At 44.9% G+C, this 15,030-nt stretch overlaps 1 protein-coding gene across 3 annotated transcripts; it reads left to right on the top strand.

Moving 5' to 3' along the window:
• Positions 1–94: 94 nt before the first annotated feature.
• Positions 95–14,362, top strand: RNF185 (ring finger protein 185). Of its 3 annotated transcripts, none has more exons than XM_058816661.1 (7): positions 95–260; positions 5,600–5,833; positions 7,353–7,371; positions 8,012–8,124; positions 8,653–8,707; positions 10,583–10,700; positions 11,824–14,362. In XM_058816661.1, the coding sequence occupies exons 2-7, from the start codon at positions 5,652–5,654 to the stop codon at positions 11,919–11,921; spliced, it is 585 nt and encodes a 194-aa protein (XP_058672644.1). In that variant the 5' UTR covers positions 95–260; positions 5,600–5,651; the 3' UTR covers positions 11,922–14,362. The 3 variants fall into 3 exon arrangements, with proteins under 3 accessions (XP_058672644.1, XP_058672645.1, XP_058672646.1); XM_058816662.1 differs by lacking the exon at positions 95–260 and adding an exon at positions 411–466; XM_058816663.1 differs by lacking the exon at positions 95–260 and adding an exon at positions 4,085–4,538.
• Positions 14,363–15,030: the final 668 nt, after the last annotated feature.

Here is a 15,030-nt window from a genome sequence, read left to right as displayed (position 1 = left end):
CTCTATACTCGTAAGTCAACAATTTGTTTCCCTCAAACTTCCTTCCTTCCCTTTCCGCCCTTCCTTCCTTTTCCGTCCTTCCTTGTCTGTTCTCCCTTCCTGCTGGGGCCGAGCATTCGCTACGAACCTCTCGCAGTCCCCGCGGCCGCCGTTTGGACACGGCCCGCACCGCTCCGGGCAGCCGAGCCGCCCACGCCCGCAGAGCCGGGGGTCGCGGCGGGGCCGAGCAGCGCGGCCCATTCGCCCCGGAGGAGCCCGAGGTAACGAGGGCCGGGGCTGAGGAGGGGCCGTGGCGGGTGGCTGTCGCTGCCCGCGGCCCCCCCGGCCCGGTTGGCGGAGCCGCGGCGCTCGGTGGGGCGGGGGCCGGGCCCTTCCGCCGGCCGCGCTTCCGGCCGGTCAGGTGACGGGGCCCGGCGGAGCGGCGGCTCGGCTCGGCTCGGGCGCTGCGGGGAGCCCGGACCCGCCGGTGAGCAGGGCCGGGCCGGGCGGGGGGCGGTGGGGGCAGCCGGGGCCGGGCTGCGGCTCCGAGGCCGGGCCGGAGCCGCCTGCGCCCGCTGCAGCCGAGCGGGGCGGGGACGCCGCGGGACCCCCGGCCTCGCCCGGTGCCTCTGGAGCCGCGGGCCCCCGGCGGGCCCGGCGCGGGTCCCCCGAGCTCCGTTCCGCGGCCCGGCGCTGCCCGCCGGGGTTTGCCTCGGAAGCGCCGCGCCGGGGCCGCAGGTGCCCGGTGTGCGCTGTGCGGGGCCGGCCCCGCTGGCTCTGGCTCGGGGTATGTCGCGAGGTGTCAGCTGCTGGGGCATGACATTGGTTATATTTTAGGAATTGTTCATATATTAATGCTCGCTTCTTCTTAAATCACGCCTGTTGTATACAGTAACTGTTGTATTTGATATTTTTACGTTTGCTGCTAACCTGGGTTAGCCAGGCACGTCTGTCTCACATAGGAAAACCATGGGGCAGTGTTACCCATCTGGTTATATTCCTTTTTTTTTTTTTCCTTTGGACTTTGTGAGGTAAGAGGATAAAATCTTTGTTGAAAGATTTTTCTTGGAGTCTATATTAAACCTTGATGGAACTGAATAAAAAATAAGCAATTGCTTTAATCACTGGGGGTTTTTGCTGTTTGCATTTACAAGGTACACGGACTCCTCGGTGTTCCTGAAACACCCGAGCTGGGCCCTGGCAGCACTGCCTGTAACACAGACGTGCATTGCAGAATCCCAGTTAATGAAACCAGGCCAGGCAGGGCTGGGAGGCAAATGGCTGCTTTGGCAAGAGCGACTGAGCTCATGAATTCATGTTTTGGGACCACTTTGTGGTGGTATTAAGAAGCAGGTGCCCAATGCTGTACAGGTTACAGGAGGTGGAAAGATGAACTCGAGAAATGTTTCCAAGGAGTTAAAATGTAACGTGTTTTGGGGACAGAGAAGAGTAAAAAAGTACTGAGAGATAAATATGTATTTAATGATTAACAACAGGACAGTCATGTGTTAGTTAAAATATCTAAAATGACTGTCAAGAAGTCAGTGCACTTTCTTCTAGACATTGTCAGCAGTTTTCAGCTGAGATTACCTGGTTGTACTTGAAGCCCAGGCAATTGTAATATGTTAAATATCAAGCCTGTTAAACTTATGAGTGGGCATATTTTTATAAACTTTCAGTAGTAGTTTTAGATTTAAGTTGAATTTCTAATGTGAATATTCCTTTTGTAAATATTTTTAGGTGTCAGAAAATGACACTATTATCTTAGGGATAAGAAAAATACGCTGACAAATCTTCTTTTTGATTTAAACTGTGAAAGGTTCAGGAACTAAATCAGAACTTGTTTCATAAACAAACTAGATTTGGATTATTTAAATTTCAGTAATCTTAGCTAAAATAAAATTCATTAGGAAAGAAATATGGAAAAGGGTCTTTCTTGTGGAATTGACATCCAACAGTGCTGCTCTTGTTATTTCATTGTTATGGCAAAGAGGAACAAACTTTGGGTTTTGTTAATAACCTAACCAGACTTCTATGTCCTCACCAGAACTTTTTCTCATTGTTCATGAAAAAAATTAAATACTTGAGACATCCTAATGCCATGCTGTGAACACATATTCCAGGACTGTTTTGTATAGGTGGAATTAGCTTCTAATTTATACTCCCTCTTTGCCTTTCCCAGGTTAAATTAATGTTCACCTGCTCTTTCCAGCAGATTTTTTTTTTTTTGTGTACCTTAACTTATGGTGAAAACTCCTCTAGGCTGTCCCGAAGTGTTTTTGCTGTGTTTTGAGGTCTGGGCAGTGAACTTTGGCAAATGCAGTCATTGGCTGAGTTCAGAAGTGTGATCTTTGACAGCACCACTCAGCTCGTGCTTTCCTGGTGAGCAGTTGATTTACAGGTGAAGTTTTTAAAATATTAGAGGGAAATTTCTTTTTTACTGGCTGTTAGTGAGGTCTGTACCCAGCACATGGACATTCCCAGGCCCCTGCACTTACTCTTGTCGTGGATCTCCTGTGCTCTCAGCTGTCACCACACAATTTCAGCTCCTCTTGGAGTTCCACCCTCTCAGGTACCTCCACTTCCATGTCTTCATGCTCCACCAGGTTTCTGTGTTTATTTTGGAAGCCTACTTGCAGATTAGTTCCTTGTTTCTTAACTGTTTGTCTGCTGCCACTCTTGATTCTTGGAGGTAGTAAAGCTCAGTCATTTTTCAGAACAACCTGTTGGGATATAACATAGGGACTGTGGTTTGGAGGAAATAAACAGCTAATCCAGATGGCTTTTATGAAACAAAGATACAATTTTCCTGTAAGTATGTAGAGAGCAAAGAAATAAGAAAAAGACAAGCTCTCTGAATGCCTGCAGTTAGGTATCAGCCGATTTTTATATCCTTTCCCTTGTTTTGTTTGTTGCTCATCATGCCTCTGGGGTTGATTTGGAGACCTGATCTGAAGGATAAGTTTGTAGCAAACCTTGACTGACATCCCTCAATTGTGTTTATTTAACCCCAGAAGTCGTGTTCTATCCCAGTGTATTCACAGTCTTCCTCCCAAACTCTAAAGCAAATTGAAAATAAGATTAGTTTGGTCTGTTGTGATAGTCGTTGATTTTTTTAGTTTGTGATTTGCTTATGGTTTGTTGGGTTTTTTTCCCCTGGAGAGTTTTGTCTCAGAGTTCAAGAAGTTTGAGTGACTGTTCAATTTTGAGCTCATTTTGTGCTCGGAACAAGTTCCATTTGCAGTTGAATTTGTACTTTAGGATTCAGAGTACACTCACAAGCTACACAATATGTGATTATCAAATGTAAATTTAGCCCCTGGAAGCTGTTCCACATTTGCCTCTTTGTATATGTGCAGATGTACAGAGCCCAGCAGCACCTGTTACAGACCAGTTATGTTAAACTGGGATATTCCAGGGATGAAATCAAATGTGTGAGAAGGCTTTCATAATTTTTATTGTTGCATTTTGCTATGGTTTTGATATTTTACATTGGTTATGTCCTAACAGGTCGCTGGGACCCTTCAGCAATGAACAAATACTTAGGAGAGGATCCCCAGCAGAGATTAAGGAATGACCTGTTCTAGGGAAGGAGATTCAGTGCCTGTTGCATGATGTCATTTTAATCTTTCTTCTGTCTCAGCCATCTTTATTCCATAGCATTACTGATATCTCTCTGGATTTCTTTGTCATCCTTCTTCATAACATTTTATTTATTTGTTGTAGTTATTAAAACTGAGGGATTTTTTCAGTAAGTTTTTGTGGAGATACAGATTTTATCTTTTGATAAGTCTTCAGATTTATTGTGTTAATATACCGAATTTAATTTGGAAAAAGGAACTTTTTTCCACATTGCCATTAGAGACTCAGAATTTATTTATTTGCTTCTTGTACACTTCCTTTCCTTGTGTTGTATGTCAAGATGTTTATTGTGACCATTCTGTAAAGGGATGCAGTATTTTTACAGTGTGTTGAAGTTTTACAGTGTGTTGGTTTTAAGGAGGTTTTCTCAATTTTTATATTAATATATAGAGATCCAAGCTGATAAGTTTTCACTTGAACTACTGAGCAAGACAGGCTGAAGATTCTGGTTGTAAGGATGTGTGAAAAATCCAAGTGTCTTTGGCATACAGTTTGTAGGTTGGCAGCATTTCCATCTGCCCTGATCTAACATGGATTTTAATTTTGTACAAGGAACTGGGTGTAAATGGAGTCATGGTGTGAAATGCTCAGAGTCAGCACTACTGAAAGCAGCCTATGGTGAAGTGCAGCATCTGTGAATACAAATCTGCCCTTCTGGGACACTGTGCAAAATGATGTAACAGAGTGAAAAAGCTCTGCAGAAATAGATTTCACCTGCTGTAACTGAGGCTTTGCTGCAATACTTCACAAGGTCTGGGTGTGATGCTTTCCTGGCTGTGCAGTGGGATTGTGTTGTAGGAAAAAAGCTGTTGGCAATAACAGCTGGAGATCCTGAGGCTTTAGTTTGCTGCCCTGCCCCTGAGCTGCAGCTCTGCTACAAAGAGGCAACGCTAAGGAAAGCCTTTAGTGCTTGGGGGGTAAGTTGGAAAAGAAATTATCTTCTGAAAAATTCAAGTTGTCCTTTGAAAATGCTTCAATGTTTGTACATTTGCAAAAAGTTCAGATAATCTGAATCACCTGTTTGTTTCTCACAGCTTTATCTAAGTATTCCTGTTCCTGCAACTTCAGCATGCATGGATGTCAGAGTTTGATGAAAAGCATAGTGAAACATTTTAAACATTTGTATTTTAGTGAATTAATTTCTGTAGCTACTGAAACTCTCTTAGTTCTTGAATTACAAATCTTGCACTGGTAAAAGTATTTCTAGAAGTGCAAACGCCTTGTGCTGAGTCTCAAATTTTTAGGTACTGTGCAATTTATATATCAAGGAATTACACTGTAGAGGTTGTTGCTACTGAAATAAAATAAATGCTGTTCTTTGGTAAATATGATTATGTTAATGAGAGACAAAAGCATGGAAGAAAAATTCAAGCACATTAAGGTAAAATTTTCAACACTTCTGCATTACTACCTTACTACTAGATTAGAAATGTTTAATAGTTTGAAAATACTAGAAATGTTTGATAGTCATTTCAGTGCTGCTGTGATAGCACCTATATACTGCTCAGGAGAGAATTCAAGTTCTAAGCCACCTTTGCTTGCCATTATTGTCATTAATATTCCAAACTAATGAACATAGAACTTAAAACTCTGCATTGTCAGTCTGTTCAAACTGTGAATTACTTCATGATTAAATTCTGCTTCTCACTGCACTCTCAGTTATAAGTTGTGTTGAATTTTGGAAGAGCATGGGGAGCTCATTCTCCTTACAGCAAATGGCATTTATGAGAAAATGCAGGGGGGTTGTTTTGGCTGTGGATGCTTATCAGTGACAGTAAAATACAGGTCACACTATGGGACTGTAAAGTAGCTTAGTTTCTAAAAAAAGATCCCTCTTGGCTACGTTAAACTAAAACCATCAGCAACAGGATTCAAGAGCTTCTTAGATAAGTCACTACCAGTTTGGAATGGGGCCAGAATGCAATGTTCATAATGCCAATAATTGTTTAGCTTTGTTTGGTTTTTCCCTTTCTCACAGCTGGGATTCCAAGACGAAAATTTTCTTGACTTTGTTTGAGCAGTCCTTGAGGATGGCAAGCAAAGGACCCACAGCTTCTGCATCAACAAAGAGCTCCAGTACTGGAGGGACCAGTGGCAGCAGCAGCAGTAATGGTTCTGGGGACAGCACTAATCAGGACAACACTTTTGAATGCAACATCTGTTTAGACACTGCCAAGGATGCAGTTATCAGCTTATGTGGGCACCTCTTTTGGTAAGTGCTGCAGCCCCACACACCAGCCAGAACACCATTGTCTGATCCCATAAAAACCTGGGGTGTTTGTCATTCTAGAGGAGGGACTGTGGGTTTGCTTTAGGAGGAGCTTAGGTTTGCTCCTCAGCTGCTTTTCTTAGCTTGTATTCCAGGGAGTGGGTTTCCTGTGTCCTAAACTCCCTGTACTGCTGGATTATTGTGTAAAAGCAAACAAACAAGCAGCCCCACAGACAGTTCAGTGCTCATTGGTACTGTTTGCTTATGTGTGTTATTTTATTTGTGCTGTCTGACCTAGCACAGATATGTTCTTTAGACCTAAATTCCATTCTGACCTCTGCCTACCTAAACCTGGATATGCATCTGGGTTCTGTAGGCCAAATTGTAGTTTCTCCTCCAGGCTTGCTCTTTTTTCCTTTGAAACCATAAAAAAATAGGCAATAAGCTTTTACATATGGGCAATTTCTCTTTTCCCATGATATTGCACTTGTGTTAGGAACTTTTTAGTTCCTTGATTTGACTTGGAAATAATGCACAGCACAGATATATGTGCAGAATTTCTGATGTAACTTGGTTTGAATATACCCCTTCTTGAATGTGAAGAAGTTAAGGATTGACATGGCCAAATGTGGGTGGGTTGGAGTTTATTTTACACAGTGGGCTAAATCTTTGATTAAAAGAAGCCTGAAAATGTTTTTCTCCTGTGTAAATATACATAACATCTGAAAATCCAGGATTTTTTTTGGGGAGATGGAAAATCACTGGCTTAGGGTGTGTTAAGATAAAATAACATTAAATTATTGCACAAAAGGATTTGGAGTAATGGAACCTTAAAAGTACCAGGTGTCTTGTCTGAATGGTGTTATTGAGACCATTTTGAAAGCAGATGGCTGTTTAGCAGTTTTATCTTGTAGCTTGTTTGTCTTTGACCTTTTTTTAATTTGCTATAGCAATTTAATCTGTTTAATGGGAATTTCTCTGCCCTGAGCAACTGAGTCTGATCTCAGTAGCTGACCCTGCTCTGAGCATCAGGTTGGACTGGAGGGTACCTGAGGTACCATCCAGCCTTAGTTATTCCATGATTCTGTGAATGTGGCTGATGTTTCAACTCAGTTTCTAAGATCCTAAAGTCTCGTTACTGACAACTTGCTCATCTTGGCTCTGGGATAGTTTTTCATGGTATCAGAAGAGAAAATTTGTACAATAAACCCTAAGATTAATGCAGGTCTGTCTGGGCATTTGGTATGGATGAGAACCCAGGGGTGGGAGATGCACAGAACCACGTTAGGAATTTAGATTGCATAACCTGAAAAAAACCAGTGGAGATCAGTCTTGGGCTGTGTTTGCAAAAATGGTTTTGATGGGAGGCTGCAGAACTGGCCCAGCTGGATTCCAGGATTCTGTTGTCACCAAGCTGCACTATCCCTGTACACTGCACATTTGTTATATAGACTTCAGTAACTAATTCTGTTTTCCTCCCTTTTTCTGCTCTGTGAACAAATTGTCCTGGGAATGCTCACAGTTGGCCTTGTTTACACCAGGTAAGACAGGTTTTCTTTTACTTTGTCTTTCATCAGCTCCAGTTGCTCAATAAAGCCCTTGGTTCTCTGGAGTATCCCCCTCTATTCAAATGTGCTTTTCTCTCCAGGGCAGTCACAACCTGCTCATGCAGCTTAATGTGCAACAGCTTGCAATCTGCTCTTTGAGCAACAAGAAAACTTAGATTCTGTTCCACTTGCCTCCACTTTGAGTTTCTTAAGCCTTGCATAATTGCAGTTTTGGTACAATTACTGTTGGAGCTTGCAGGGTTTAGTTTGCAGGTTTAAGTGCTGAGTGTACTTGTCTTTGCATAGTGTTTGACATTGTGGTGCCATTATAGAGAAGGTGGATGACAGGAAGGCCATCTGTGCTAGCCCTTGGCCTTTGCAGGACTGCTCACACTCTTTATTTCTTATTTTACTCCAGTGGAGATCTGAATGTGTCCACATCAGCAAGTTGTTCCCACCAGAACAACAGCCAAAGTGCCAACTCCACTTTGGGGAGCACTTGGCACTTACTAAAATGTTTTGCTCCAGAACTTTGTGAGAAATTGCTAAAGTCTTTCTGCCTGGCTGCAAATGAGGTTTGCATAGTTATTTTTGTGGTATTTTAGTAGTTTTCTTATAATTTCCTTTCTTTTAGTGGCTAGAGACCAGGCCAAACAGACAAGTGTGTCCTGTATGCAAAGCAGGAATCAGTCGAGATAAAGTTATTCCTCTCTATGGAAGAGGAAGCACTGGGCAGCAGGACCCCAGGTAAGAAACCTCAATGCAACTATTTTCATTTGAAAATTAAAGATGAAACTTTAGTTTAGGGTCTTAAGGTTAAAATGTAAAGTGCTGGATTCACAATTTTAAATACTTTGTCAAAAGACATAGATCTGATATTTCTGCCAAATATTTCTGGCTTTTTCAGGGCCTAGATTTGTTCACATTTCTTGTTCTACTGGCAATTCATTTTAATTTGAAGCAAGTGTTAATTATCAGTTACAAGTGGCAGGTTGCAATGATTGTTGTCTGACCAGAGAAGCTTATATTAAATGTTCACATCCTCAGGTTTTAGCCTTTGCAATGGGTATTTATTATTCAAAAGTGCAGCTTTATGTGCTGCTCAAGGTCCAAAGCTGCTTCTGGCTCTCTCACACACTGCTCCAGCCCTGCTGGATGGCCCCAGGACACTGTCAGGAGATTGTCTTTTATGGTGGTTCTGATTATTAGCCAGTCTAGTGCAGATACTGTTGTCACATGTCCTTGCACTTGAGCTAATTTCACAACTTCCTGCAGAGAGAAAACTCCACCACGACCCCAAGGACAGAGACCTGAACCAGAGAACAGAGGGGTGAGTGATCAAATGAGCCTGAGTGGTTTAGTTGTTATTGCTAGGGGTATTTATTCATCCTGGAGGACATAATGTGTGAGAGAAGCTGCATGAGGATCCTGCAGCTTACACATCCTGCTCTTCTCAACAACTCCAGCTGGTTGTTCATGAATCATTGATAGCTGTGCTGTGGCAGAGCTCCATTCCTGTGGCACCTTTAGCATCCCAAAGAACAGCCCAACTTCCAGTGTGCTACCACTGGAAAAGCTTTTCATACTTGATTGTTCTCCACATTTCAATACAAGGAAGACTTTGCTTTGAAAATTCTTTGTGCAAGTGTATTTCTGTCAAAACTTACGTGTCATTAATTAATCCACGTATTAATTTAGATTTTTGACACTGACACCTGCTTCTCTCATTTCAATGGGATGTTACTGTACCATGGCATTAGAAGCAAGAGAAAGTCAATATCTGTTGGATACGTGATTTGAAGAGGGATCTGTGGTTTTGTTGAGGAGATTACATAGGGTGAATGTAAACAGAAGCTGGCACAGATGGAGCAGACGTGGGAGTAGGTGGTAGGACAGACCACAGTGTGCTCCAGCACTGCATGACCTGATGAAACAATGGCACATTTCCATGTAACTCAGCCTGGGCTCCTTGGAGAGGATTGTCTCCCTCATGCTTCAAGCAAACAACTCTGCAGGTTGTGATTAAGGTGCATTTCTGTATTGAATGTACTGGGAGCTCAGCTGTTCTCTTTCACTAGGGCATTGCTGCCTTATTAAATCAGCTCCTGTACCTTACTTGAACCTTTCAGCTGGTGCTGCTGTAAGTCAGAGGGATGGGGTATGAAGGCAGGGCAGTAGTGATGCTGTTCTATTCAGATCCTGTACCTGCCACAGAGAGCCTTGCTGTCCCTCAGAGTTAGTGACAAAATGCTTGAGAGGAGTATGGTCAAAAGACCAACTCCTGAAATCAAGGCTCAACCAAGAAACTTTTATTATATGAGTAAAATCATCTTTGTCCTCCCATTGTTGGTGGTGATAAACCAGAGGGTGTTTCAGAACTGGTATCACTGCTTTAATCCTGAGGTGAGAGGACAGAATGCTGGATTATGGAACTGTGGGCTCTCCACAGTGTTAGGCATGACACAAGCCCCTAGATTCACACACAGTTAGTTCTCAAACAGCACACTGCTTCTGCAGAGCAAGATTCATCTCAATTCAGGACACTTATCTTTTGACTTGATGTGGTGTTTTAGTCTGGATCCCACGGGGTCAGTGTTACTGCATTGTAACTTCCTTTTTTCCTCCTTATGTCTTGCATTCCTGCCCCAGGTGATTTTTCCACCTTAATTTGAGTCCCCATGGTAATTTTTTTGTGGTTTTCCTATGCATCCCACTGGCAATTTATCATTCCAGCGAGTGTTTACTGATGCACATGTATCACAAAAAGCAATTTAGGTTGTTTTCTTAAGTACCTTTCCTATATGGCTAACAACTGTTAACACATGATAAATTAAGACATTCTAAATAGAATTCCTTCTGTTGATTTTGATACATTGGCAGACACCTACTACTTTTAGTTGAGAAAGGTTACAGTTGGGAAACACTGTCCTAATTTGTGGCCCTCAAACAAGAGCAGCAGTTGCTAGTTTTCATTTTCTCAAACCTTTGGTTTGAGAAACCTTGGTGAATTTGCTGCTGTCTGAAACATTTTAAATGCAGGAAAGCTAAGGAGACATCTACAAAAGTGTGTCAGACTGAAAGGTGACAGCTTGGCTTTCCTTTAGCTGTGGGAAAGCCAGTGAGAGGGAATATCTGCACAAAATACTCTGAAATAGGCTCTAAGTGATTGGTACCTGTTTTGTCTTCTGATCTTTGTTCTCTGCAGGGATTCCAGGGCTTTGGGTTTGGTGATGGTGGCTTCCAGATGTCCTTTGGAATTGGGGCGTTTCCCTTTGGTATATTTGCAACAGCCTTCAACATAAACGACGGGCGACCTCCTCCAGGTACCACAGATCCTCCTCCTGTCACATCACAGGCATTTCACAAACTCTTCAATAACCTGCTGAATGGCAAAATATTCTGAACAGTAGCCAGTGTTGTCAATAGAAACACAAAATGAGGGTAAAAACACTCTGTAGAGAGCATGGTCTGTGGCTGGTATGTTCTGTACACAGACTCATAAAAGAAGCAAGTTTGTAATTTCCATATAATTTGCTGAAGGCTCTCTTGGGAGACCAGTGACTGCAGAGGAACAGTGGCACTGGGGACTATTCTCCTCTAATTCAGATGTCTCCTCTGGTACACCAGCAGACTTCTCCTGAAAAATGAGACAAATTGGACTAGACTTTCTAATAATAATAAAAAGGAGTCACTAGGGGTGTATGAAGGAGACCCAGATTTTAAATCAGCAGGAGAGGACCATTTCCTGAAAGATGAGAAGGAAAAATTTAAATTGGTGCTCTGTACCACAGAATTATGAATGCAAGGATTGTTCATTTTTCAGAAATTTATCTCTGAGACAGTCATCTGTATTCTACAATAAGTAACTTTCCAGTGAAATTACTTCACGTTTTTGATTAACAAAAACCAGCTGGGTTACTCCAAGGGGTGACCTTGCTCTCTAACAATGAAGTAATCCCTAGAAAACCTCCTCCCCATCTTCAGTGTAGACAAACTGAATCTGTTTTGGACAAGAACACCTACTGGCCAGGGTTTTCTGAACTTACTTTGTGGAAGGTTATGCCTGGCAAATATTCCACCATGTCATATGGACATAGGAATTACGAGGAACAAACTCATTCTTCACATCACACCAGCATTGCCATGGTCCTGTGCTGTCCTTGGGTCAAATTATCTTCCCTATTAACTATAGTTCAGTGTCCCCTGAAAATCTGTGGGGCTGGGGGGACTGAACTAAGGAATCCTGCTTCGAAATACTTGTCTTCCTTGTGATCTGCCCGTGCAGCCAGCCACGCTGAGGGTGGGAAGTAGCAATTTTCTCACCAAGCAGACTCATTCTTTGCATATTTTTCAATGTATGAATATACTATATTCAGAATACACACAATCCCAGAGAAAAGGAAGGAGCTGAACTGTTGTTTGTTTTTTTTACTTCCTGTTTTCCAGCTGTTCCAGGGACTCCTCAATATGTGGATGAGCAGTTCCTTTCCCGCCTCTTCCTGTTTGTGGCACTGGTGATAATGTTCTGGCTGTTGATTGCATAAGTCTTTTCCATTATTCTATATATTCATGACCAACAAGGCCACTGAAACAGTTACAAACTGCATCCCCATCCCATTTTAAACCTCTTGGTGTCTGGTTCCATAGCTACCTATGGGCTTCAGGAATTGGTGGTACCACAGCACAATGAGGAATCTCACATTTTGCACCAGAGTTGGTAATTAAAACATTGGTTTAAAAGTGTATTTCAGCTCAGATATCTTGTACAACAGGTTCCTGCCACAAACCATGGGCCTAGCGTTGAGCTGCACTCCAAAAGGGAGTGCTGCTTTGAAATCCTGTGCCAATCAGTGACACCAGGCCTGTGGGATACACAGTTATCCCAACAGACTGGGCAGGTAAGGAAGCTTCTCCAGTGTGACCAGTATCTCCTGCTTTGCAACCACGATGGATCTGCCAGAGCTGCAGATGTTGTTTAATGTCTCCATCAACATCTGACCTTCTCCAGGAAATCATCCCCAGCTCTGCTGGGACTCTCTGGGGCACAGCACGTGATGCAGGCAGAGCCAGCTCTGGAGACTGGTTCCGGTTTCTTTTCCGTCTGTTATTTCCCAGCGTGGTGGAAAACCCTTCCTGATGGTTCTCATGGCTGTTAGAAGAAAGGATACAAATTTATGCTGCAACTTTTTAAAGCCTGAGCATGCTGGAGCCAGACCCTGGAAGACTCTCTGGCTGTGGAGCCAGGTGGGGCTGCTGGAGGCAGCCCAGTTCCTCACTGACAAACAGTGTTGTTTGTGTTCCCCGGCTCTGTGCAGCACCTGGGCTGCACTCCTGGATAATCCCCTCCCAACCTCGTCACTGTAGCGACATTTATCTTCCTCAAGGCTTTGAGACTGTCTACACAAGGTCATGTACTCCAGATAAAATCCTATTACAGACCTGAGATCAGCTTGTCTGGGTAGAGGAACAAAAGGCATCTTTACGTGAGTTTTGAGGTAAAACTTGTCATTCTGTAAAATGACACAGGAGTAGCCCTGAGATCCTGCCTTTGCCAGCACATGCTCAGTAGGGAATGTTTGGAGACCTTCTCTCTGCAGGTGCACACAGACCCTCTCCCATGCCACAGCAGGACAGCTGCAGCACCACAGTCTCTGCAGCTAAAATCTACCAAAGATATTAATTTGAAGTGCTGGAGGAGACCACAACCATTAATGTGCTGAGGGGATATTGCAGAAGGTGAGCAATCTGCAGCCACTTTGGAATCCTGTTGGGTATTCAGCTTTAAAGAGTACTCCTGATGTATTTGTGTAGATTCCTTCAAAACAGGTATGAGAGATTCCCTAGCAAGATGAACAGTTCATATTTCTCTGACTAGGCAATTCCATTTCTTTTTCTCTTACTGTTTTTAGATTTTTTTGATTCCCGTCGCTCGTACTCATGATGATTTCCTGCAAGATGAATGTTGTGACTTCCCTGGCAGTAGACTGAAAAACTGAAAGCAAATCAATTAATAGAAACTTTGTTTCAGTAGCTTGGGATTTTTAGTGTATGGCAGAGTTTCCTGGGCAGGACACCTTTAATTAATTGTTATAGAAGTTTATTTATGTAATTATAAACTGTTTCCTTTTAGTGTCAAGACAGAGTATGACTGAAGTTTAACTTGCCTACCTCCAAAATTCCATCTGGCAAGTAGAATGTTGCAAAGCTTCTGCAGTGTTTTGTCACGTCAGATTTATACCTGACTCAATAATCTGACAGAATATATTGCTCAACTATTTATAGTTGAGGTGGTGCTTCAGCTTTTGCTGTGCGACACTTGTGAGTAGCTGAACTTTGGCAAAGGGTTCTTCTCAATGTGTAACTTGGTAACTGGGGCCCTTCCCAAGAGCACGGGCTGTTTGGTTTGGTTGTCCTACAATGTCGCAGCTTTGGGTTCCTCTCCTGCGCAGTCAGCACCACCTGCTGATGGGAAGGGAAGGTTCATGTGACGGTAAGGGATGGATTCCTTCTCCTTTTGAACGGAGAAACTCGATGCTGAGAGGTTATGCAGGGAGGAGAAAGGTAGCTCTTTGAAGCCTTTATCCCATAAAGAGGATAGAGAAGTGACTGCAATAGATTCAAGAGGTACTAAAATATATTTAATTAATGCATTTTAAAAACCAGAATTTTAATGGATCGGGGGTGGGGATTTCCATCTAGGAGTGAGAGAGATAATGGATTTATCCATTATCTAGGACTGAGAGAGATAATGGAGAAGGCTGCAGAAGCATGACTGAGAGCTCTTATTTTCCGGCAATTCAAGGATGAAATAGTCTAAAAGTGTTAACGCTTGGTTCCCCCTTTCCCTGGTGTGCTTTTGTATGTACCCCTTCCCGTAACCCGACCGCACGCGGCCCGGACGGCTCGGTTAGTGCGTTACCGTTCCTCCTCACTAATTTTCACTGTTGTGAAAGTGATTTAGAATTAAAAAATGGTTTTACATTGAGCGGAGTGCGCCGCCGTTCCTTTGCGCTGCCTGGGGCCGGGAGCGGGAGCGGCGGGGCCCGCCCGCGGCCGCGGCACGTGCGGGGCGGGGCTGCGGGGGGGAGGCGCCGCCATTGGTCAACGGCGCGGAAAGGGCGGGGCGGGCGCGGCGGGGCCGCGCGGGGATTGGCCGGTGCGCGGGGCGGGCGACGCCGATTGGCCCGTGGCGGGGGCGGGGCGGGCGGTGCGGAGGGACGGGCCCAGGTGCGGCGGCCGCCGCTGGCGTCGGGCGGGCGCGGGCGGCGGGCGCGGGATGGAGGCGCTGCCAGGTGAGCTCGGGCCGGGCCGGCCGCGCCTCCGCGGGAGGAGCCGCCCTCCAACACCCGGGGCGGGCGCGCGTACGCGAGGCCGCGGCTCTCGCCCGTATGCGGCCGCTGCTGCTTCGGCGGCGTCGCGGGGCGGCCCCTGCGGGGCTGGACGGGGCCGCTGCCTCCTGAGCCCGCGGCCCGGCCGCACGTCAGCCCCGGGCCGGGGAGGGCTCTGGGGCCGGCCCGCCGCTCCCTCCAGCGGCTGGCACCGCGCGGCCCGGGGGCTCCCGGCGGGGCTCCGCAGCCCCGGTGCAGTGAGAGCCGCGGGACGGCCACGGGAGATGCGGCCGCAGCCGGCACCGGGTCCTGCAGCGCGGGGCCC

Source organism: Ammospiza caudacuta, chromosome 18, assembly GCF_027887145.1.
Source record: "Ammospiza caudacuta isolate bAmmCau1 chromosome 18, bAmmCau1.pri, whole genome shotgun sequence".
In the NCBI taxonomy this organism is placed as follows: Eukaryota; Metazoa; Chordata; class Aves; order Passeriformes; family Passerellidae; genus Ammospiza; species Ammospiza caudacuta.
Note: the sequence above shows the minus strand (reverse complement) of the source record. Positions and strands in the feature narration are given on the sequence as shown.